Here is a 26,051-nt window from a genome sequence, read left to right on the forward strand (position 1 = left end):
ACTCGCAAGCAGATGAGGAGCAGTGCTCGGCCATACACCGATACAGAGGCAAACTATTGGAAAATAGGAAAACCTCCGCATGTTCATCCTATGGCACTGGAGGATGGATCCACTGACAACTGGAGAGTGCTGCGGGGCTTTATTAGACAGGACATTGTCAAAATAGAGCAGATTTAAGAATACTATAGGTACATTGACACAAATGTACATAGTTATTAGACCACTTCACGATTCTGGTAACAACCCTTTACACCTAATCAATAGGGTATACTCACCAGGGTTTACTTCTTGATAGCTGGCTACACCGTATGAATCCACGATTCCTTGAAATCCAGAGGTGAACTTATTGGTGCGAATTAAGGTGGGAGGATTGACAGAACAGGGAATCCGGTGACAAAACGATTCTCCTCCCCCACCATTGTCCACCTAGAAAGGCATGCAGAATGTTATCAACATATACTTTAGTTTACCATTATAGAACCAGAAACACATGGGCTACTTGCACATTGAACAAGTCTGTAGGAACCTGTTCACACGCCACAAAGAAACTTGAAGACACAAAAGAGCACAGTGAGGTCAAAAATACTTTGTTTCTGGTTCTATAATTGTGTTCTTGTTTCTACAAGACTAGGGAGTCCACCACTCCTCATGGGTCATTTGCATTTAAGCTGTTCCATCCTGCTTGTCCACATGGATATTCCCTCTCTGAACCCTGCTTTATACAGGTACTATACAGATAATCAGGTTTTTAAATACATCAGATAGGGATTATATACATTAGGTAGGACTGCTCTATATGGGTATACCTTGACGATTGGTGGAGCAGCTTAGTATACATTTTTCTGCAAAAAAACGTATCAACTAAATACCCTGTTTTTTCCATCTTTTGACTAGTACTTGCTTATTACTGTGATTTTGTTTTTTTACAACAGAGTATTTTTGACCTCACTGTGCTCTTTTGTGTCTTTTAGTTTACCATGCATAATCCATCCATACATAAAATCTAGGCCTAAGTGGTATGTATCTTCATCAAATCATTAGACCTGGAGAAATAAAAAAAAAAATTCTGATTGTACACTGGAAAAATCATATCTGGCATGTATCACTTACGAAGCAATAACTATTGAATACCTTCAATGGATATCCCCATCTCCAAGATCCGATCCCAACATGTAGTAGGAATAATATTATTATTATTACTACTACACCCGATTCATATTGGCATCGGATCTTGGAGATAGGAATATCCATATGACATATTTGCTTTGGTCCGGAGAGGTTTTATGATACATTGTACTTTAGGTAAACAGTAAATTTAAAAACACGTTATGTTTAAAAGGTCTTTAAAAAGATTGATATTTTAACAAATTTTTGCGTTTTTTTTTACATTTTATTGGGACACTAGGTTGTTTATACACTTCGGAGTAATAATTCAAACTTATTGGAGGGGGTCAGTTCAGTTCTCAAGTTCCTTTGAGGTGCAAGTATATTAACTCCCACACCCCCCAAACAAATTACACCATGAAAAAAATAAATAGTATTCACAATCATCTACTATATAATTGTCTAAGGGGTTCTTCCATCTGTCCCGGAAATCCCGCGTCGCTGATAGGTCTCGCCAGCTGCCTGTCCTGGCTGCCGCGACCAATCTGCGATGGTCACAGTCCAATTAGTCCCTCCCCTACTTCCGTCCAGTCAGTGCCTGGCGCCAGCTCCATACTCCCCCCCCAGTCAGCGCTCACACAGGGTTAATGCCAGCGTTAACGGACCGCATTATGCCACGGGTAACGCACTCCGTTAATGCTGCTATTAACCCTGTGTGTCCCCAACTTTTTACTAATGATGCTGCCTATGCAGCATCAATACTAAAGAGATATAAATGTTAAAAAAAAAAAAAAACCTGCTATTTTCACCTTCCGTAGTTCGCCGAGACGCGCGCGGCCTCCGCCAGCTTCCGTTCCCAGAGATGCATCGCGAAATTACCCAGAAGACTTAGCGGTCTCGCAAGACCGCCAAGTCATATGGGTAATTTCGCAATGCATCCTGGGAACGGAAGATGGCGGCAGCCGCACGCGTCTCGGCACAGCTTCGCTGGATCCCGGCGGGGGAGTATATAACTATTTTTTATTTTAATTTTTTTTTTTTTTTAACAGGGATATGGTGCCCACACTGCTATATACTACGTGGGCTGTTATATACTGCGTAGCCACAGTGCTATATACTGCGTGGCCACAGTGCTATATACTGCGTGGCCTGTATTAATGCATCGGGTATTCTACAATATGTATGTATGTGTATAGCAGCCACATAGTATAGAGCACAGGCCACGTAGTATTTATCTGCTATATACTACATGGCCTGTGCTATATACTATGTGGCTGCTATATACATACATACATGCATAGATATTCTAGAATACCCGATGCGTTAGAATCGGGCCACCATCTAGTGTTTAGTAAGCTTGCCAATTATGATTTAATGCAAAGCGAAATTATTTTTTTTCATTTAAATTTAGTTTTAGCTACAAATTTTTCATTTTCAAAAAGGACACCATACAAGTGTAATGTATTTGGAGCATAGAAATGCCCTAGGTGATGGGCTCAGTAGGTAAGGAGCACCATTTAGAGCTTCATTTTGTTGGCATGGATTTCTGTCTCCATATTGCAGAGCCCGAGGTATTTGTACAGAGGAATCGCCCCAGAAATGTCCCCATTTTTGGAAACTACCCTAACGCATCGGGTATTCTAGAATATGTATGTATGTATGTATGTATGTATGCATGTATGTATAGCAGCCACATAGTATTATAGCACATGCCATGTAGTATATAGCAGACAAATACTACGTGGCCTGTGCTATATACTATGTGGCTGCTATATACATACATACATATTGTAGAATATCCGATGCGTTAATACAGGCCACGCAGTATATAACACAGCCCACGTAGTATATAACACAAGCGACGTAGTATATAACACAGGCCAAACAGTATATAACACTGGCCACGTTATATATAGCACAGCCCAAACAGCCCACGTAATATATAGCACAGCCCACGCAGTATATAACACTGACCACGTAATATATAGCACAGCCCACGCAGTATATAACACTGGTCACGTAGTATATAGCAGCCACGCGGTATATAACACAGCCCACGTAGTATATAGCAGTGTGGGCACCATATCCCTGTTAAAAAAAAATATTTAAAATAAAAAAGTTATATACTCACCCGCCGGGATCCAGCGAAGCTGTGCCGAGACGCGCGCGGCTGCCGCCATCTTCCACTCCCAGGATGCATTGCGAAATTACCCAGATGACTTAGTGGTCTCGCGAGAACGCCAAGTCTTTTGGGTAATTTCACAATGCATCTCTGGGAACGGAAGCTGGCGGAGGCTGCGCACGTCTTGGCGAACTATGGTAGGTGAGAATAGCAGGTTTTTTGTTTTTTTATTATTTTTAACATTGCATCTTTTTTACTATTGATGCTGCATAGGCAGCATCAATAGTAAAAAGTTGGGGACACACAGGGTTAATAGCAGCGTTAAAGGAGTGCGTTACCCGTGGCATAACGCGGTCCATTAACACTGGCATTAATCCTGTGTGAGCGGTGACTGAGAAGGGGGGGGGGGGGGGTATGGAGCGGGCGCCAGGCACGGACTGGACGGAAGAAGGGAGGGACTAATTGGACTGTGCCCGTCGATGATTGGTCGCGGCAGCCAGGACAGGCAGCTGGCGAGACCAATCAGCAATGCGGGATTTCCCGGACAGACAGAGGGAAGTACCCCTTCTAACGCATCGGGTATTCTAGAATATGTATGTATATAGCAGCCACATAGTATACAGCACAGGCCACGACATATTCTTGGTCATTCCATGTCAAGTGAACCAATGATTTTTACCACTATATTTTTTTATTATTTTGAGATTTTGTTATTTGATAATAGGGTGTCAGAGAATGCAAAATGTGAAGAAAAAAAATTCGATATTTTTTTTTTTATTGATTTTCAAAGTTCGGAAAATGTGCAAATTTCGGTGTTGCCCGTCTTTACATTTCTCCCCATAACTCAGGCTAGAAAAAAAGATAGAGAAACAAAATAAACACCAATCTACTCAGAACTGTACAGGCTTTCACCAGATATGTCACAAGAGTATCTTTGATAATATTTTACCTATGCGAACACACGCGCAAAACTTTAAAACGCATTTCCGAAAAAAACGTTTAATTTAAAAATGTCAAAAACTGCTCTTGTGCCTGCTATGTTCCTATCCACATCTGTACCAAAATACAAGTTGGGATCTTGATGAGATCATATTTAAAAAAAAAAAAAAATTACATTATCAATTCGAAAATCTCGCATTCAGATCTGTTCAGCCTGTGGTTTAACAGTGTGGGGTCTATATTTACCAAATAATCCATGATGTTTAGATATTACTGTATTATTTTATTATGTTACAGCTTAGGAGAGGACAGAGGAGAAAGCTTTGTTAGGGCTGAGAATGACCAGGGGTAGACGGTGACTGCAGAGCAGGTGACAGGCCGGCAGCTCCAGCCTCTACAGACCGTATTCACACCAAATCTTATCACCCAGACAACTCCTCAAATGGAGGAGAAAAATATTCTTAACATCCAGTTCATGTATTGTACAAAACAGGACTATGAAGAGGAGAAGTGTTTGTTAACGCATCGGTTACAGGAAGCAGAACCCATCACAGGGACTCGGCAATACCGGACTGTCATCTCATGTAGTGAAACAGAAATAAAAACAAGGATTTTTTCATACAGCAAAGAGTGACGTCCATGACGTGGTAGAAGGCGGCACAAGATCGGCAATGGATGACATATGTTGTGAATTCCGCTCTTGGGCTCCCTCCGGTGGTTGTAAGTAGCATTTTTGTGAGTTCTGCTCTTGGGCTCCCTCCTGTGGTTTTGAGTGGTATGGCTGCTTCTTGGATTTAGCTTCAGCAGCTGTTTTCACTGATCGTCTTTCTGGCTCGGCTATATTAGTCTGGCCTTATCCCTCATTCAATGCCAGTTGTCTATTGTTCCTGCCTGGAGTCATTGATCTTAGGAGTTTCCTGACACTCTGACCAGTTCATCAAAGCTAAGTCCTTGCTTGTCCTTTTGCGGTTCACTTATTGTGGACTTTGTTGTTCAGCACTTTCTTTGTTTTTGTTCATTTGTCCAGCTTATCAGTATGGATCTATTCAGTTAAGCTGGAAGCTCTGGGCAGCAGAGTTTGCCCTCCACACCTTTAGTCAGGTGTGGAGATTTTTGCATTTCTCTGCGGTGGACTTTTTCTAGTTTTTTTTTTACTGACCGCACAGCGTTCTGTTCTGTACTATTTCTATTTAGCTAGAAGTGGCTTCCTGTGCTAAATCTTGTTTCATATTACGTATGTCATTTCCTTCTCCTCTCACAGTCATTATTTGTGGGGGGCTAATCTATCCTTTGGGGATTTTCTCTGAGGCAAGATAGTTTTCCTGCTTCTATCTTTAGGGGTAGTTAGCTCTTAGGCTGTGATGAGATGCCTAGGCAGAGTTAGGAGCATTCCACGGCTACTTCTAGTGTTGTGTTGAGCTTAGGGACTGCGGTCAGTATAGTTGCCACCTGCTCAGAGCTAGACACATGTCGCTCCTTAATCACCAGATCATAACAGACATAACTGGTGATGTGACCTGTAAATATGATCGGCGCTGGTGGCGGCTACTGGACTCTCCAAAGATTGTGAAAATGAAGAAGTAGAAAGGACTTTTCTGCAGCTTCTGGTCCAACGCCGTCCTTTGTGTATCCAAGAAAACCAGACATTGTAAAAGTATCAGATATTGACTCCAAGCACCATGACCGGCCGCACATACTCTGACACAGAAGGGAACGGCCATTGCTAGTAAGCGCTTATGGACAAGATGACATTTCACCCACTAGAAGGGACACATTGATGATAGAAGGCCAGTGTAAAAACCTACTATTAATTGCTTGATTCGTTCATACTGTACTATTCTTCTTAAACACTTCATAAATGACATGTTTAGTGATAGAATAGAAAAAAAATTGTTACATGTATAAATAGGTGGTAAAAATATTGGTTCTTTTAATCTGGTTTTTAACATATAATGAGGACGAGACTGTATTTGGAAAATCACACTTGAGGATATGATGACCTTTTTTCTTTTGGTTTGTTCAATGAATTCAGGTTGAAAATGCTGAGCAAGTTGTGTTATGATGATTAAGATGTATGTATTTATTCTGGCACTTCAGTATTTGTTTTTTGTGTTTCTTTATTGTTGCATATAAATGTTGAATGCAATAAGTTGTAATTTGAAAAGAAAAAGGGAAAAAACTCGCACAAACATGAAATCAGATTCAAGGCTTAAAAAAAAAAAATACAAAATTGATAGATCCCAAGTTGAATCCCTGTACAAATATAAACAAGAACACAAGTAACACACATGCATGTTTTCACAATTTTTAAACATACGTTTTTTTCACAATTGCGCATCAAAATTTTGAATTTGATTTCTCCTAAACAAAATATCAAGAAACAGTCTTGTGACATATCAAATGAAAGCTGGCACCATTCTCAGAACAATGATGCCTCTCCGACCTCTTTATCTTAATTTTAGCCCGAGGTATGATAAAAAATGTAAAGCCATACCGGGCCAAAATCCGCACTTTTTTAAAACTTTAAAAATCTGTAAAAAAAAATAACTGATGAAGAAAAAAAATTCTAAACTTTTAATTTGTAATTAACTAAAGTTGTACTTCATAAAATCAAAAAATAAAAAAAAATCTAAAGACGTCAGGTAAAAAAAATATTCATATTTGGATCACTTGATATGGAATGACCCAATACCTGATGCGTTAATACAGGCCAAGCAGTATAGAACACAGCCCACGCAGTATATAACATTGCCCACATAGTATATAACACTGGCCACGTAGTATATAGCAGCCATGCAGTATATAACGCAGCCCACCCAGTATAATCACACTGCCCACATAGTATATAACACTGCCCACGTAGTATATAGCAGCCATGTAGCATATAACGCAGCCCACACAGTATATAACACTGCCCACATAGTATATAACACTGCCCACATAGTATATCGCAGCCATGTAGTATATAACGCTGCCCACGCAGTATATAACATTGCCCACATAGTATATAACACTGCCCACGTAGTACATAGCAGCCATGTAGCATATAACACAGCCCACACAGTATGTAATACAGCCGACGTAGTATATAGCAATGTGGGCACTATATGCGTGGTTAAAAAAAAGACTTAAAAAATAAACATATACTCACCTTCCGAAGGCCAATTGAAGTCCTGACGCCTGTGTGCGGTGCACGCGGCAGCTTTCGGTCCCAGGGTTGGTATGAGTGCAGGACCTGTGATGACGTCGCTGTCACATGACCGTGACGTCATGGAAGGTCCTTCTCGCATAGCATCCTTGGCACCGGAACCTGCCACTTGCACTGCCAAGGACACCGCGCCACGTCGGAGAGTAAGAATAACTTTTTTGTTTTTTTTTAATTATTTGTAACATTAGATCTTTTTACTGTTGATGCTGCATATGCATCATCAATAGTAAAAAGTTGGTCACACAGGGTTAATAGCTGCGTTAATGGAGTGCGTTACACCACGGCATAAAGTGGTCCATTAACGCTGCCATTAACCCTGTGTGAGGGTTGACTGGAGGGGAGTATGGAGCGGGCACTGACTGCGGGGAGGAAGGAGCGGCCATTTTGCCGCCGGACTGTGCCTGTCGCTGATTGGACGTGGCAATTGTCGTGGGCGTTTTGCCACGACCAATCAGCGACTTGGATTTCCATGACAGACAGAGGCCGCGGCCAATGAATATCCGTAACAGACAGACAGAAGGACAGACAGAAGGACAGACAGAAGTGACCCTTAGACAATTATATAGTAGATAGTGTCGGACACAAAAATGGTCTTCAAAAAATGAATATGCAGCAGATGGGAAAAAGTGAAAATGGGTATCCCGTACCCCCAAGTTAGAGGGTTGCCTGTGTGACAAATGATATATTGCCTATCTTTGGTGGGTCAGTATGGTTAACAAAAGTAACAAGTCTACATAGTTTTATTCATAGTTTCCTAGGTTTTTAGCATATTCTTAGAAAAGTGTCCTTGTTACTTTTCTGTTGATTGAGCAGAGAAGTATGAAGATTTTTTTTTTTTGTGAAGAACAAGGTGGTGTATGAATGATTGTCTCACAAGAGAAAATGAAAAGCAATGTGACATAGAAATAAACAAAACAAAAAAAGTTCACTAGTCAGGTTACCTAGCGTGCTTATGCTATATAGTCTGGCTCCTTGTGGACATGGCAATACCAAATATGTATAGTTTATTCACTCATTATGGGGGTTAAAAAATACACATTTGTGTTGCCATATTTTAAGAGCCATGTTATTTTGTTGGTGGTGGAAGTACATGATGTGCTCGTTTATGAAGGGACAAGGTGTAATTTTGCACTGCTGACTTTGATTGCTCTTCAAATATTTCAAAGCCAAGTAGCCATAAATTGGCAGCTTTTCATAACTGGAGGTGTGAATCACACCATTACGCTTACACAGGGACAATAATAATCTCCCTTCTGTCCCTGCAGCCTGTTAGCTCTTCCCAAATTTCCCCTCTCGCTAGCTGACTTCAGGGAGAGGAGCGAACTCGACAAGCTGGATGGCAGCTGCAGCAGTGAGCTCTCAGGCTGGATGGCAGCTGCAGCAGTGAGCTCTCAGGCTGGACGGCAGCTGCAGCAGTGAGCTCTCAGGCTGGACGGCAGCTGCAACAGTGAGCTCTCAGGCTGGACGGCAGCTGCAGCAGTGAGCTCTCAGGCTGGACGGCAGCTGCAGCAGTGAGCTCTCAGGCTGGACGGCAGCTGCAACAGTGAGCTCTCAGGCTGGACGGCAGCTGCAGCAGTGAGCTCTCAGGCTGGACGGCAGCTGCAACAGTGAGCTCTCAGGCTGGACGGCAGCTGCAACAGTGAGCTCTCAGGCTGGACGGCAGCTGCAGCAGTGAGCTCTCAGGCTGGACGGCAGCTGCAGCAGTGAGCTCTCAGGCTGGACGGCAGCTGCAGCAGTGAGCTCTCAGGCTGGACGGCAGCTGCAGCAGTGAGCTCTCAGGCTGGACGGCAGCTGCAGCAGTGAGCTCTCAGGCTGGACGGCAGCTGCAGCAGTGAGCTCTCAGGCTGGACGGCAGCTGCAGCAGTGAGCTCTCAGGCTGGACGGCAGCTGCAACAGTGAGCTCTCAGGCTGGACGGCAGCTGCAACAGTGAGCTCTCAGGCTGGACGGCAGCTGCAGCAGTGAGCTCTCAGGCTGGACGGCAGCTGCAGCAGTGAGCTCTCAGGCTGGACGGCAGCTGCAGCAGTGAGCTCTCAGGCTGGACGGCAGCTGCAACAGTGAGCTCTCAGGCTGGACGGCAGCTGCAACAGTGAGCTCTCAGGCTGGACGGCAGCTGCAACAGTGAGCTCTCAGGCTGGACGGCAGCTGCAACAGTGAGCTCTCAGGCTGGACGGCAGCTGCAGCAGTGAGCTCTCAGGCTGGACGGCAGCTGCAGCAGTGAGCTCTCAGGCTGGACGGCAGCTGCAGCAGTGAGCTCTCAGGCTGGACGGCAGCTGCAGCAGTGAGCTCTCAGGCTGGACGGCAGCTGCAGCAGTGAGCTCTCAGGCTGGACGGCAGCTGCAGCAGTGAGCTCTCAGGCTGGACGGCAGCTGCAGCAGTGAGCTCTCAGGCTGGACGGCAGCTGCAGCAGTGAGCTCTCAGGCTGGACGGCAGCTGCAGCAGTGAGCTCTCAGGCTGGACGGCAGCTGCAGCAGTGAGCTCTCAGGCTGGACGGCAGCTGCAGCAGTGAGCTCTCAGGCTGGACGGCAGCTGCAGCAGTGAGCTCTCAGGCTGGACGGCAGCTGCAGCAGTGAGCTCTCAGGCTGGACGGCAGCTGCAGCAGTGAGCTCTCAGGCTGGACGGCAGCTGCAGCAGTGAGCTCTCAGGCTGGACGGCAGCTGCAGCAGTGAGCTCTCAGGCTGGACGGCAGCTGCAGCAGTGAGCTCTCAGGCTGGACGGCAGCTGCAGCAGTGAGCTCTCAGGCTGGACGGCAGCTGCAGCAGTGAGCTCTCAGGCTGGACGGCAGCTGCAGCAGTGAGCTCTCAGGCTGGACGGCAGCTGCAGCAGTGAGCTCTCAGGCTGGACGGCAGCTGCAGCAGTGAGCTCTCAGGCTGGACGGCAGCTGCAGCAGTGAGCTCTCAGGCTGGACGGCAGCTGCAGCAGTGAGCTCTCAGGCTGGACGGCAGCTGCAGCAGTGAGCTCTCAGGCTGGACGGCAGCTGCAGCAGTGAGCTCTCAGGCTGGACGGCAGCTGCAGCAGTGAGCTCTCAGGCTGGACGGCAGCTGCAGCAGTGAGCTCTCAGGCTGGACGGCAGCTGCAGCAGTGAGCTCTCAGGCTGGACGGCAGCTGCAGCAGTATGCTCTCAGGCTGGACGGCAGCTGCAGCAGTGAGCTCTCAGGCTGGACGGCAGCTGCAGCAGTGAGCTCTCAGGCTGGACGGCAGCTGCAGCAGTGAGCTCTCAGGCTGGACGGCAGCTGCAGCAGTGAGCTCTCAGGCTGGACGGCAGCTGCAGCAGTGAGCTCTCAGGCTGGACGGCAGCTGCAGCAGTGAGCTCTCAGGCTGGACGGCAGCTGCAGCAGTGAGCTCTCAGGCTGGACGGCAGCTGCAGCAGTGAGCTCTCAGGCTGGACGGCAGCTGCAGCAGTGAGCTCTCAGGCTGGACGGCAGCTGCAGCAGTGAGCTCTCAGGCTGGACGGCAGCTGCAGCAGTGAGCTCTCAGGCTGGACGGCAGCTGCAGCAGTGAGCTCTCAGGCTGGACGGCAGCTGCAGCAGTGAGCTCTCAGGCTGGACGGCAGCTGCAGCAGTGAGCTCTCAGGCTGGACGGCAGCTGCAGCAGTGAGCTCTCAGGCTGGACGGCAGCTGCAGCAGTGAGCTCTCAGGCTGGACGGCAGCTGCAGCAGTGAGCTCTCAGGCTGGACGGCAGCTGCAGCAGTGAGCTCTCAGGCTGGACGGCAGCTGCAGCAGTGAGCTCTCAGGCTGGACGGCAGCTGCAGCAGTGAGCTCTCAGGCTGGACGGCAGCTGCAGCAGTGAGCTCTCAGGCTGGACGGCAGCTGCAGCAGTGAGCTCTCAGGCTGGACGGCAGCTGCAGCAGTGAGCTCTCAGGCTGGACGGCAGCTGCAGCAGTGAGCTCTCAGGCTGGACGGCAGCTGCAGCAGTGAGCTCTCAGGCTGGACGGCAGCTGCAGCAGTGAGCTCTCAGGCTGGACGGCAGCTGCAGCAGTGAGCTCTCAGGCTGGACGGCAGCTGCAACAGTGAGCTCTCAGGCTGGACGGCAGCTGCAACAGTGAGCTCTCAGGCTGGACGGCAGCTGCAACAGTGAGCTCTCAGGCTGGACGGCAGCTGCAGCAGTGAGCTCTCAGGCTGGACGGCAGCTGCAGCAGTATGCTCTCAGGCTGGACGGCAGCTGCAGCAGTGAGCTCTCAGGCTGGACGGCAGCTGCAGCAGTGAGCTCTCAGGCTGGACGGCAGCTGCAGCAGTGAGCTCTCAGGCTGGACGGCAGCTGCAGCAGTGAGCTCTCAGGCTGGACGGCAGCTGCAACAGTGAGCTCTCAGGCTGGACGGCAGCTGCAGCAGTGAGCTCTCAGGCTGGACGGCAGCTGCAGCAGTATGCTCTCAGGCTGGACGGCAGCTGCAGCAGTGAGCTCTCAGGCTGGACGGCAGCTGCAGCAGTGAGCTCTCAGGCTGGACGGCAGCTGCAGCAGTGAGCTCTCAGGCTGGACGGCAGCTGCAGCAGTGAGCTCTCAGGCTGGACGGCAGCTGCAGCAGTGAGCTCTCAGGCTGGACGGCAGCTGCTGCAGTGAGCTCTCAGGCTGGACGGCAGCTGCAGCAGTGAGCTCTCAGGCTGGACGGCAGCTGCAGCAGTGAGCTCTCAGGCTGGACGGCAGCTGCAACAGTGAGCTCTCAGGCTGGACGGCAGCTGCAACAGTGAGCTCTCAGGCTGGACGGCAGCTGCAGCAGTGAGCTCTCAGGCTGGACGGCAGCTGCAGCAGTGAGCTCTCAGGCTGGACGGCAGCTGCAACAGTGAGCTCTCAGGCTGGACGGCAGCTGCAGCAGTGAGCTCTCAGGCTGGACGGCAGCTGCAGCAGTGAGCTCTCAGGCTGGACGGCAGCTGCAGCAGTGAGCTCTCAGGCTGGACGGCAGCTGCAACAGTGAGCTCTCAGGCTGGACGGCAGCTGCAACAGTGAGCTCTCAGGCTGGACGGCAGCTGCAACAGTATGCTCTCAGGCTGGACGGCAGCTGCAACAGTGAGCTCTCAGGCTGGACGGCAGCTGCAACAGTATGCTCTCAGGCTGGACGGCAGCTGCAGCAGTGAGCTCTCAGGCTGGACGGCAGCTGCAGCAGTGAGCTCTCAGGCTGGACGGCAGCTGCAGCAGTGAGCTCTCAGGCTGGACGGCAGCTGCAACAGTGAGCTCTCAGGCTGGACGGCAGCTGCAACAGTGAGCTCTCAGGCTGGACGGCAGCTGCAACAGTGAGCTCTTAGGCTGGACGGCAGCTGCAACAGTATGCTCTCAGGCTGGACGGCAGCTGCAGCAGTGAGCTCTCAGGCTGGACGGCAGCTGCAACAGTGAGCTCTCAGGCTGGACGGCAGCTGCAGCAGTGAGCTCTCAGGCTGGACGGCAGCTGCAACAGTGAGCTCTCAGGCTGGACGGCAGCTGCAACAGTGAGCTCTCAGGCTGGACGGCAGCTGCAACAGTGAGCTCTCAGGCTGGACGGCAGCTGCAGCAGTGAGCTCTCAGGCTGGACGGCAGCTGCAGCAGTGAGCTCTCAGGCTGGACGGCAGCTGCAACAGTGAGCTCTCAGGCTGGACGGCAGCTGCAGCAGTGAGCTCTCAGGCTGGACGGCAGCTGCAGCAGTGAGCTCTCAGGCTGGACGGCAGCTGCAACAGTGAGCTCTCAGGCTGGACGGCAGCTGCAACAGTGAGCTCTCAGGCTGGACGGCAGCTGCAACAGTGAGCTCTCAGGCTGGACGGCAGCTGCAACAGTATGCTCTCAGGCTGGACGGCAGCTGCAGCAGTGAGCTCTCAGGCTGGACGGCAGCTGCAACAGTGAGCTCTCAGGCTGGACGGCAGCTGCAACAGTATGCTCTCAGGCTGGACGGCAGCTGCAGCAGTGAGCTCTCAGGCTGGACGGCAGCTGCAGCAGTGAGCTCTCAGGCTGGACGGCAGCTGCAACAGTGAGCTCTCAGGCTGGACGGCAGCTGCAACAGTGAGCTCTCAGGCTGGACGGCAGCTGCAGCAGTGAGCTCTCAGGCTGGACGGCAGCTGCAGCAGTGAGCTCTCAGGCTGGACGGCAGCTGCAACAGTGAGCTCTCAGGCTGGACGGCAGCTGCAGCAGTGAGCTCTCAGGCTGGACGGCAGCTGCAGCAGTGAGCTCTCAGGCTGGACGGCAGCTGCAGCAGTGAGCTCTCAGGCTGGACGGCAGCTGCAGCAGTGAGCTCTCAGGCTGGACGGCAGCTGCAGCAGTGAGCTCTCAGGCTGGACGGCAGCTGCAGCAGTGAGCTCTCAGGCTGGACGGCAGCTGCAACAGTGAGCTCTCAGGCTGGACGGCAGCTGCAGCAGTGAGCTCTCAGGCTGGACGGCAGCTGCAACAGTGAGCTCTCAGGCTGGACGGCAGCTGCAGCAGTGAGCTCTCAGGCTGGACGGCAGCTGCAGCAGTGAGCTCTCAGGCTGGACGGCAGCTGCAGCAGTGAGCTCTCAGGCTGGACGGCAGCTGCAACAGTGAGCTCTCAGGCTGGACGGCAGCTGCAGCAGTGAGCTCTCAGGCTGGACGGCAGCTGCAGCAGTATGCTCTCAGGCTGGACGGCAGCTGCAGCAGTGAGCTCTCAGGCTGGACGGCAGCTGCAGCAGTGAGCTCTCAGGCTGGACGGCAGCTGCAGCAGTGAGCTCTCAGGCTGGACGGCAGCTGCAGCAGTGAGCTCTCAGGCTGGACGGCAGCTGCAGCAGTATGCTCTCAGGCTGGACGGCAGCTGCAGCAGTGAGCTCTCAGGCTGGACGGCAGCTGCAGCAGTGAGCTCTCAGGCTGGACGGCAGCTGCAGCAGTGAGCTCTCAGGCTGGACGGCAGCTGCAGCAGTGAGCTCTCAGGCTGGACGGCAGCTGCAGCAGTGAGCTCTCATGCTGGACGGCAGCTGCAGCAGTGAGCTCTCAGGCTGGACGGCAGCTGCAGCAGTGAGCTCTCAGGCTGGACGGCAGCTGCAGCAGTGAGCTCTCAGGCTGGACGGCAGCTGCAGCAGTGAGCTCTCAGGCTGGACGGCAGCTGCAGCAGTGAGCTCTCAGGCTGCACGGCAGCTGCAATAGTGTGCTCTCAGGCTGCACGGCAGCTGCAACAGTGAGCTCTCAGCCTGGATCGCAGCTGCAACAGTGAGCTCTCACAAACCAGCATGATCTATCATGAGGTAAAGTGAGACCTGCATGTGTCTGTAGCGGTCATTCCAACTCTCACTGTAAGGCTAGGTTCACACTTGCGCTGTGCAGTCCGTTCAACAAATCCGTTAAACAGACTGCACTAACGCAAGTGCCGACTTTGGCACTGCGCTAGCGCAGATGGAGCATCTGCTAGCTCCATCTGCGCTAGCAGTGACAGACCCGGAAACGCTGCAGCCCGCGTCTCAGGTCCGTCACTCAATGACGGCACATCGCTAGCGCACACCCATTGTGGGCGTGCGCTAGCGATGCGTTCACCATTGCAAGTAATGGCGGCATTAATGGACTACGTTACACCGCGTTATGCCTCAGTGTAACGTAGTCCGTTAAACGGGTTCACACAGCGCAGTGTGAACCCAGCCTAAGACTACATTCACACATTCATTCAGTATTTTACATCACTATTTGTAAGCCAAAACCAGGAATGTGTAAAAAAAAAAAAAATACAGAAGAGGTGATGTGTTTCTATTATACTTTTCCTCAGATTGTTCCACTCCTGGTTTTGGCTTACAGATACTGAGGTAAAATACTGACCAAATACTGAACATGTGACTATGGCCCGACTTGTGATAAGGTTTAGTGGCTCATGGTTACGTTGATAATCTAAGCTTCAGCACGAGCCCTGGATCACTGCTGAAGCTGAGCTATGGTCAATAGTCACCAGTACGTATTGCTAATGCCTTGCTTACTGCAATGGACTCAAGACTGGTGTACAAAAGAACAGCAGTGCACATGCTGTATGGTTTCCGAAGTCTGCAGTCACAGTGTGACTACAGACTTATCAAAACACTGGACAGATTGAGAGAGAAGAGTCAGGTAGTTTGAATTCAAATGCCCAAACCCTTCATTCTCCAGCGGCATGAGCCCCGCCAGTGGTGTACAGCAGCAGTTTACGCCGCTCGCCCGTAAAGAGACATCGAGCTGAGTCAAGTTCATGTATATGGGCACCTGAAGTCTCATGCTGTGGTGTTCCTACAGCCAAGTTTGCTTGAGACCGATCATCTGGCTGTGCATTAAACCTTTTTCTTATTTGCATGCATTTGAAATACGGCGTAGGTTATGGTCTGTTATCACTCCTTGATATTTTGCCAGAAGTGATATATAAAAAGTATTTATGGTCTCCTCCACCCAAAAATGTAAAACAGGGATTTTTGTGTACTCCCTGTAAAATCCTTTTCTCCGAGCCAATCATTGAAGGGGGGGGTGCAAGGGGACAGGGCCATGGGGTTTTATGCTGCTGGTACTAGGAGGACACTAAGGCTACGTTCACATTTGCGTTGTTGACGCAACGCACAACGCATGGCAAACGCATACACAACAGTGTTTTTTTGACGCATGCGTTGTCCTATACAATTGAAGATCCAAAACGCCCCAAAAAAATACATTTAGTCAAAAGACGCATGCGTCAAAAAACGCGGCTCAACGCAGGCACCTGCGCCCTATGCGTTTTTCATAGACACTAATGTGTTTTACGACGCAGGTGCGTTGCATGCGTTTTTCTTCGGAAATGTGACGCATCAAAACTGCAACCTGTAGCGTCGTCCGCGTCCTATCTGGAGCGCCAAAAAAGCGCATGCGTCATAAAACGCATGACAACACATACGGCGCATATCCATGCGCCCCCATGTTAAAGATAGGGGCGCATGACGCATGCGTCGGTATGTGTCGCCGACGCTGCGGCCAACAACGCAAATGTGAACGTAGCCTAAGTAATACAGAAAGAATAGCTGCTCCCCTGCAGTATACACCCTCCTGCTGGCTCCAAGTGAACCAGTTCAGTAACAAAGCAGTAGGAGATTAACATTTAACCAGGATGAACCATGTCAAAACCAAGCCAACACAGAAAACCAAAGCCGTTAGGCTAACAGGGTGGGTGCTGTGTCCCCCAATGATTGGCTCGGAGAAAAGGATTTTACGGTGAGTACACAAAAATCCCTGTTTCTCCTACGGCTCATTGGAGGACACAGGACCATGGGATGTCCTAAAGCAGTCCCTGGGTGGGGAACAACCAACTGGAATTGCTCCTTGTACCCACAGGTTACGGATGCGGCACAGCCGCCTGCAAAATTCGTCTGCCGACGGTCGCATCTGCCGAGGCCTGAGAATGAATATGGTAATGTTTTGTAAACGTATGCAGACTGGACCAGGTCGCAGCTATGCAAACTTGTGCTGCCGAAGCTTGGTGCTGGATGGCCCAAGATGCACCCACTGACCGAGTGGAATGAGCCTTAATCCCAGCTGGGACAGATTGACCTCTGACTCGGTAGGACTCCTGAATAGCTGAACGAATCCATTTGGCTATTGTCGCCTTGGAAGCGGGAAACCCCTTCTTTGGCCCTTCCAGGAGCACAAACAGGGCATCCGACCTGCGGAAGGACGCCATCCGCTAGACGTATCTCTTGAGAGCTCTCACTAAATCCAGTGTGTGGAGGGCCTTCTCGATGCGATGTACTGGTGCCGGACAGAGACAGTAAGACAATCTCCTGATTGAGATGAACGGAGGAGACAACTTTTGGCAAAAAGGACGGGATGTTCTCAAAACCACCTTATCCTGATGAAAATTCAGGAACGGAACTTGACAAGACAGAGCCGCCAGCTCTGAGACTCGTCTAATGGATGTGACCGCAACCAGGAAGGCAACCTTCCATGAAAGAAAGGACAGGGAAACTTCCTGTATAGGTTCGAAAGGAGCTTCTTGCAAGACTCCGAGGACCAGATTAAGGTCCCATGGTTCCAATGCCATCTTATAGGGCGGCACCCTATGGGAGACTCCCTGAATGAACGTCTTCACTTGTAATCTGTTGGCAATCCTGCGTTGGAACAGAATGGACAGGGCTGAAATCTGCCCCTTGAGAGAACTAAGGGCGAGATCTAAGTCCAAACCCGTTTGTAAAAATTTCAGGATGGAAGGAATGGAAAATTCAAGAGGAGAACGTCCCCGGTCGTTGCACCAAGAAAAGAAGGTTTTCCAAGTGCGATGATAAATGCGCATAGACGTAGGCTTTCTAGCGCTGATCATGGTAGCGATGACTTCCGGAGAGAAACCTGCCTGGGTTAGAACCCAGGACTCAACGGCCATGCCATCAAACACAGGGCCTCAGAGTTCTGGTGGTAAATGGGGCCCTGTGATAGCAGGTCTGCGCGATTCGGTAATCCAGTTCCGCGTACCATGCCCGGCACGGCCAATCTGGCACAATCAGGATTACCGGTACTCCCTCCGCTCTGATCTTCTTCGTGACTCTCGGCAGTAAGGGGAGCGGGGGAAATATGTACGGAAGCCGAAAATGATGCCACGGGAGTACGAGAGCATCTGCCCCGATTGCTGCTGGATCGTTGGACCGAGCTATGAAGTCGGGAACCTTGGAATTTAGCCGTGAGGCCATCAGATCCACGTCCGGAGTTCCCCAGCGACAGCAGATCTGGTGGAAGATCTCCGGATGGAGAGACCACTCCCCGGAGTCGAGGCCTTGACGACTGAGGAAATCTGCCTCAATTGTCCACTCCCGGGATGTGAACCGCAGATATCATTGAGCGGTTTTCCTCGGCCCAAAGGAGAATATAGCCTACCTCGTTCATGGCTGCCATGCTGCGGGTTCCCCCTTGTCGGTTGAAGTATGCCACTGTAGTGGCATTGTCGGACTGAATCCTGATGGGACGACCCACCAGGAAGGGATGGAATTGGAGAAGAGCTAACCTGATTGCCCAAATTTCCAAGATGTTGATCAGAAGGCGTGATTCCTGAAGTGACCAGCGGCCCTGAGCAGTGTGATGTAAGAACACCGCTCCCCAGCATAGAAGGCTGGCATCTGTTGTCACAACTAGCCAATGTACTGGAAGAAAAGACTTCCCTTGATTCAGGGAAGACTTTAATGTCCACCACCTGAGACACTGACTCGGTGGGGAAGGAAGAACCAACGGTCGAGGGAGAACGGGTTCCTGTCCCAAACAGCCAGGAGGGCATGCTTTAAGTGACGGAGGTGTAATTGGGCAAATTGAACCGCCTCCAAGGCTGCTACCATCCTGCCAAGGACTCTCATACTGAAACGCAGAGAGTGAGTGCGAGGTTCAGAGCTTCTGAGCTTCCCGCTGAAAGGCTGAGATCTTTTCCGGGGGAAGAAGCACCAACCCCTGGGACGAGTCCAGTATCATTCCTAGAAAGGAAATTCGCTGAGCCGCTACTGGGGAAGAATTTTTGAAGCTTATCTTCCAACCCAGGCGAGAAAGAGAATCTATTGTGATGTTCACAGCCTCCTTGCAGGCGCAGAAAGAGGGGCCTTTGATGAGGATATCGTTTAGATACGATAGCACCACCACGCCTCGGGTGTGAAGGATGGCCACGGTGGCCGCCATGACCTTGGTGAATACCCTAGGAGCGGTGGCGAGGCCGAAGGGCAAAGCAACGAATTGGAAGTGTTGTTCCTGAACTGCGAAGTGAAGGATCCTCTGGTGAGAAGGGAAAATTGGAATGTGGAGGTACGCATCCTGGATGTCTATAGACGCCAGGAACTCGCCTTTTTCCATGGAGGTAATGACAGAACGAAGCGATTCCATTCAGAACCGTCGTACCCTGACGAACTTGTTCAGCAGTTTTAGGTCCAGTATGGGCCGTACTGTACCGTTCTTCTTTGGAACAATGAACAGGTTTGAATAAAAACCTTGAAACTTTTCGCATTGAGGGACCGGGATAATAACCCCGTCTTCTTTTAGAGAGCGTATGGCCTGGAAGAATGCCTAATGCCTTTGCCCTGGGAGGAGAAGACAGGAAAAAGTGATTTGGTGGAAGAGAGGAGAATTCTATCTTGTATCCGGAGGACACTAGGTCGCGGTCCCATTCGTCGTGAACGACCGAGAGCCACGCGTCACTGAAGGAAAGCAGGCGGCCGCCTACTTTGAGTGTGTCCCCCGGATACCACAGGGAGCCATTGTGTGGGAGATCTGCCCAGTCTGAACCTCCTGAATCCTGACTGCCTAGGCCTGCCTCTCCATGAAGGGGAAGGTTTGTAAGAGGTTTGGGGACCTCTATCCCTACGTTGTGTCCGGCCGGGTACGGAAGATTTGGAAGTAGAGGACCAATTTGAGTTTTAATGTGGAAAAAAAAAAAAAAAACTGTACCGAGCCTGCTGTTGCTGGTTCCAAAATGGTCTCTGTTGTGGGAGAAATTTACTCTTCCCTCCAGTGGCGTCGGAAATTAATTGATCGAGTTTTTCGCCAAAAAGGCGACCGCTCTGATATGGTAAAGAAGTCAATGACGTTCTGGAAGCAGAATCTGCACGCCAGTCCCTGAGCCATAAGGACCTCCGAATGGTGATGGCATCTGCTGCTGCTTGAGAAGCGCAGTCAGCGGCATCCAGAGACGCGGTCACTAGAAAATCCCCAGCTCTGGCTATCTGAGTAGCAAGGTCTGCTACCTCGGGGGGAAGGATGGGGGGGGGGGGGGGGAATTGGTATCCAGAACAGCTGAAGACAAGACCTCAGCCCAATGGGTCATAGCCTTAGCCACCCACATAGCGGCAAAAGATGGAAAGAGTGCGGCTGCTGAGGCTTCAAAAGCTGAACAAGCCATATTGTCGATCTGACGATCGGTGGGGTTTTTAAATCGAGGCGCTCTCTGAAGAGGATAAAATATATTTAGTAGCTAGTCGCGATACCGGAGGATCTACCGGAGGAGACTGTGACCAATCTTTTCTTAGATCAGGAGCAAAGGGATATTTTGACTCCATGGGCTTTTGCCCTGTGAAGTGTTTATCTGGACGGATCCTATGAGATTCAACGATTTCTTTAAATTCGGGATGATTAGCGAACACTCTGAGCCCGCTTGGTCCTCTTAAAGGACACAGCATGATCCGTTTTAGATAAAGGTTCCTCATCTAGCTTCAGAGCCTTGTTTACTGACACAATGAGAGAATCGAGAGTCTCCTGATCGTGTTGAAATTCCTGATATAGGGATGTATCAGAATCATCCTCTGAGCCAGGTTCTCTACTAGCCCCAAGGGAGGGGGAGCAAGAAAAGGATCTCTCAGAACCCGATTCCCGGTGATGGTCTGGAGACAAGGCATGAGTCCTTTTCCTGGAAGAGCAAGAGCTCCTTGGTAAGGTACGACCCCTAGTGTACAACGGGTTCTGATCATCGGAAGCATTGTCCGTAAGAGTGCCCTGGTTAGAGGAAGGGTCTCGGAACGAGTCTAACGCTTTGGCCAGGGATACCACAGACCGGGTAAGGGAGGTAGCCCACTCAGGGGGACTAGGCTCACTGGGTTCGGTATCAGTAACAGGTGGCTCCTGACCAGTCACCGGTTCACAAGTGGAGTATAACGCAGTATTGTGACCCCGGGGTAGAGAGATACCTTACAAGAGATACAAGCAGCAAAAAACAGTGTCGGTTTTCCCAGACTTTTTGTTAGGCTTTGATTGAGACATAGTGTAGCCTTGAGGAGAGCGCTTACTAGCAGGGGAAGGGTTAAGCCATGTTTCTCCAGCTTACCCAGGTCCTGTGTTTTGAGTCCCCAGGGGAGGTCTGCAATGTGTCCACCGAAATCACTAAAGGTACCGTCACACTAAGCGACGCTGCAGCGATACCGACAACGATCCGGATCGCTGCAGCGTCGCTGTTTGGTCGCTGGAGAGCTGTCACACAGACAGCTCTCCAGCGACCAACTATGCCGGTAACCAGGGTAAACATCAGGTTACTAAGCGCAGGGTCGCGCTTAGTAACCCGATGTTTACCCTGGTTACCAGCGTAAAAGTAAAAAAAAAAAAACACTACATACTTATCTTCCGCTGTCTGTCCCTCGGCGCTCTGCTTCTCTGCCCTGTGTAAGCACAGCAGCCGGAAAGCACAGCGGAACAGGTAGGGCAGCTCGAACTGTGACCAAGGAATGGCCAGAGCATCGACGCTCACTGCGAGAGGATCGCGGGACCTGGAGACGAACTGCGGAACATTCCTGTTGATTCGAGACGCCGTGAGATCCACGTCCGGAGTCCCCCATCGAAGACAAATCTGATGGAAGACCTCCGGATGCAAGGACCATTCCCCTACCGCGAGGCCCTCGCGGCTGAGGAAGTCGGCAGCCCAGTTGTCCACGCCGGGGATATGCACCGCGGATATCACCGGAACCGTTGCCTCTGCCCAAAGGAGGATCTTGGATACCACAGCAAGGGCCAAGGAGCTCCGGGTCCCCCCCTGATGGTTGACATATGCCACAGCCGTGGCGTTGTCCGTCTGGATCCGGACTGGAAGGCCCCTGAGGATCCTTTCCCAGTGGCGGAGGGACAGAAAGATGGCCCGAATTTCGAGGACATTGATTGGCAGAGATGCCTCCTGCGACGACCAACGGCCCTGAACAGTCAGGTGGCGAAAAACCGCACCCCAGCCGATCAGGCTGGCGTCCGTTGTCACCACCTGCCAGTGAACTGGAAGGAAGGACCTGCCCTGGGAGATGAGAGGTGATGTCAGCCACCAGTTGAGGGACCGCTTGACCCGAGAAGAGAGTCTGATCGGCCGATCCAGGGAGAAGACAGACCTGTCCCACTGAGACAGAATGGCTTGCTGAAGGGGTCGCGAATGAAATTGGGCGAAGGGAATCGCTTCCAATGTAGCTACCATCCTCCCCAGAACCTTCATGGCCGAACGGAGGGAGGGAGGCCGAGGACCCTGGAGCAAGCGTATGTCCCGACAAAGAGTGGATCTCTTGTCTTTGGGAAGGATGACTCTGGTCTGACGAGTGTCGAAAAGCATGCCCAGAAAGATGATGCGCTGAGAAGGAATAAGGCAGGACTTCTTCCGGTTGACCAGCCACCCGAAACGGGCTAAGGTGTCGAGAACAATGGACAGGCTTTTGTGAGCCTGAGCAAAGGACGGAGCCTTGATGAGGATGTCGTCGAGGTATGGAAATAGGACCAAGCCTCTGACTCTCAAGATGGCCATCAGCGCCGCCATGATCTTCGTGAACACCCTTGGCGCGGTTGCGAGACCGAACGGCAGGGCGACGAACTGAAAATGATCTCGTTGCACTGCAAAGCGCAGGAAACGGTGATGTCCGGGAAATATCGGGACATGGAGGTAGGTGTCCTGGATATCTATTGAGCATAGAAATTCCTGAGCCTCCATGGAAGCAATTACTGAACGAAGGGATTCCATCCTGAAGTGTCTCAGGCGAACTCTCCTGTTCAGCAATTTGAGGTCCAGAATGGGTCGAACCTTGCAGTCTTTTTTCGGTACCACAAAAAGGTTCGAGTAGAAACCCATGAACCGTTCCTTTTCTGGGACAGGAACGATTACCCCGGATTTGAGCAGAGAAGCGATGGCTGCGAAGAAGCCCGGAACTAGAGCGGGATCTCTTGGAGGACGGGATTGGAAGAAACGATCCCGGGGTCGGGAAGCGAACTCTATCTTGTATCCCGAGGATACAACTTCCCTGACCCAAGCGTCCTCTACTGCGGAAATCCAGACGTCCCTGAAAAGGAGAAGACTGCCGCCCAATCTGGGAGTTGGGCTGGAGTCCTGCCGAGAGTCATGCGGAGGTGGATCTTCCAGTCCCGGGCCTGGATGATCTACCCTGGGAGTAGCGAGGACGCCAGGACGGAGTGGGCCTAAAGGACACCGCCTTCTTCTCTTGACGTGCCTGTGGCCTCTGTTGCTGCTGGGAAATGGAGTTTGACGCAGCGAAGCGACGAAAAGGCCGAAAAGAGCGAAACTGCCGTCTAGGAGGAGGGCAACGAGGCTTAGCCTGGGGGAGAAGAGAACTTGTACCCCCGGTGGCGTCCTTAATGATTTGGTCCAGCTGGGAACCAAAGAGACGAGAGCCCTGGAAGGGCAGACTAGTGAGGGACTTTTTGGAAGACAAGTCCGCCTGCCAGGCCTTGAGCCAGACGGTCCGGCGGATGGCAACGGCATTGCTGGAAGCCTGAGCCGCACAAGACGCGACATCCAGGGAGGCGGAGACCAGGTAATCGCCAGCATGGGAAATCTGGTTGGCAAGTTCCGCTAATTGCGCGGGAGGCGCCCCGTCCAGAATACCACGCCGTAGATCCTTGGCCCATTTTGAGATGGATTTTGAGGCCCAAGTGGAAGCAAAGGCTGGACATAGAGCCGCTGAAGCCGCTTCAAAAGCCGATTTCGCAAAGGATTCTATAACCATCGTTAGAATCCTTCAGAGATGCTCCGCCGGACAGTGGAAGCACCGTGTTGGTGGACAGCCTCGAAACAGGGGGATCAACCGAGGGAGAGACCGTCCAATTGGCGATAAGCTCTGGAGAAAAAGGATATAACACCCCCAGGCGTTTTCCCCTCTGAAAACGTCTGGTCGGAGTCTCTCTCTCTCTGGACAAGATTTCCTCGAATTCAGGATGAGGAGCGAAAAATTTAGAAGGTGGTTTGGCCCGTCTAAACGAAACCGCCTGATCTGCAGGTTCCGTAGAGGGATCCTTGATTCCACAGGTTTGGTTTATTGCCCCAATGAGATTCTGGACCGTCTCCCTCATGGTGGCGATTTGGTTAGGATCCAGCTCCGAAATATCCTCCGAGGGCGCATCAGATAATGCCTCGCCTGACTCAGGGGAGGAGGATCGGGACCGCAGGGGAGGGCCGTGTGGCGAGATGGAGCGTGAAGAGGACTCAGACCGACGTTCTTGTCTGGACCTTTTGTGGCTTATCAAGGAGGGCTCGGGCGGCGGTTCCTGCGACCCGCTGGCCACTGCAGGGGTCTGCAGGGGTAACCGATCCAGCGCGGACACCAGGGTTTGAGACACCCGTGTTAAATCGGCCACCGATTGTGACAGAGAGGAGGCCCAGCCTGGGATGGGGGTATCACTCTCGGGCGGAGCAGCCGGGGGATCCTGGGCGGTGGGAATAATCGGGTTGCTGCAGGACTGACACAGCGGAGAGGACTGACCTGAGGGAAGTTTGCTGTTACAGGACGAACATGCAAAGTACTTGACTAAGGCAGAAGAAGAAGAAGTAGGGGGACGAGAGCGGCCCCCTTTAGAGGTAGACATTTTGAGAGGTCCCTGAAGAAAATGCCAGAGGGTTAGGGGACAGTGGGGCAGAGGGGGGTGTCAGTCTGCAGTGCAGCTACTCACGGACCCGGTCCTGGAAGATGTCCCACTTGTAGATGGAGTGCCCTGAGGAGCAGTATTCTGCGCAGATAGTGCTGTGCCCACAGAAGATGCGAAGGTGCGGGCGCGCTGCGAGAGCGGTGCGCACACCAGAAGAGTGTCCCTGGAAGAAGGGGGCGGAGCCAGGCACTGAGGCGCCGGTGGGCAGGGCACAGAAGGTCGGGCGGGAAAAAAAGCCCGCCCGCAGAAGACAGAAGTGGGGGAGCTCGCAAACCAGAAGTAGGCCCCGACCGAAGCCGGGGCCTAAATTAGGCGCCGGCGGCCGAGGGGAGGCCGCGGCGCCGGAAAGGTGTACCGGAATAGTGCGCCGCAAGAGATACAGGCGGCGCAGCAGCCTACCAGGCTAGGGCCGGAAGTAGGCCCCGACCGAAGCCGGGCCTGAATTAGGAAAGGTGAGCCTAAGACAGTGCCGCTTTAAGAGTGCCGCAGTGAAAACCCCCTGCGGCGCCAGAACAGTGCGCCGCAGGAAGAAGCGGTGCGCCGGCCTGCCAGGGCTGCAGCGCCTGTGCCCCATGAAAAACCGCGGCGCAGAGCAGTGCGCCACGGATAGCAGAACCTGAAGGTCTGTGGCCGAAGGTAAACCCGGGTCGTGCTGCGGGATCCGTGCAAGCGACGACCAGGTATATGGGAGCCCCTAGTAAGACCCCCTGAAATATCTGGGATGGTATGGGAAATACTTACCTCAAACATCCCACGCCGGTACTAACCTTAAAGGGGATGAGACGTCCGGGGAGCTGATGGACGTCCTCGTCTCCGCAACCGACAGGCTCTGGTGGGCGAGTGACGGAGCCAGGACCGGACTTCTAAGCACGCTTGTGTGCTAAGGCTCTTGGTCCTGGAGAAGGATCTATGAGGATACGGGGTGGCAGTACACGCCGTACTCATAGTCCGTATTTTGGGATTACAGGTGTGACTGTTCACCCTGTATTCCTCCGGAAACCTGAAAGAAAAAACGACGCACATTGAGGTAGATAAGGGTCTAATGAAAGACCCGTGTCCACCTCCTACTGACACTAAGCTAAACTGAAGAGTATAATGCCAGTCGGTGGGGTGTACACTGCAGAGGAGATGCTAACTTTTTTATTTGCATAGTGTCAGCCTCCTAGTGGCAGCAGCATACACCCATGGTTCCTGTGTCCCCCAATGAGAGGCGATAAAGAAAGCCGGGGGCTAAATTTTCAGCTTGCGGTTGCGGCCTGGCGCGCCGCGGCTGCTATTTGTGTGGACCAACATGACCCACGCACCCGGGCATTAAGGTATATGCGGACCTCCTTTATCCCAGGGACCAGGACCTCCCAGCGCCTCGGCCCTGCAGGTGTACTCACGGTAGATGCGGTGGGCTGCTGCTCAATCCTCCGTCACCATAGTCAGGGAGGGGGTGGAGAGCTTCT

At 51.6% G+C, this 26,051-nt stretch overlaps 1 protein-coding gene across 3 annotated transcripts in view; it reads right to left on the bottom strand.

Annotated features, from left to right (window-relative positions):
- Window positions 1-26,051, bottom strand: part of TCIRG1 (T cell immune regulator 1, ATPase H+ transporting V0 subunit a3) — a 73,352-nt gene that overhangs the window by 33,993 nt on the left and 13,308 nt on the right. For all 3 annotated transcript variants that reach the window (XM_069752940.1, XM_069752941.1, XM_069752939.1), the window contains one exon: window positions 276-426. In XM_069752940.1, the coding sequence (XP_069609041.1) occupies window positions 276-426 (151 nt within the window). The remainder of the gene's footprint in view (window positions 1-275; window positions 427-26,051) is intronic.

Source organism: Ranitomeya imitator, chromosome 2 (genome assembly GCF_032444005.1).
Source record: "Ranitomeya imitator isolate aRanImi1 chromosome 2, aRanImi1.pri, whole genome shotgun sequence".
In the NCBI taxonomy this organism is placed as follows: domain Eukaryota; kingdom Metazoa; phylum Chordata; class Amphibia; order Anura; family Dendrobatidae; genus Ranitomeya; species Ranitomeya imitator.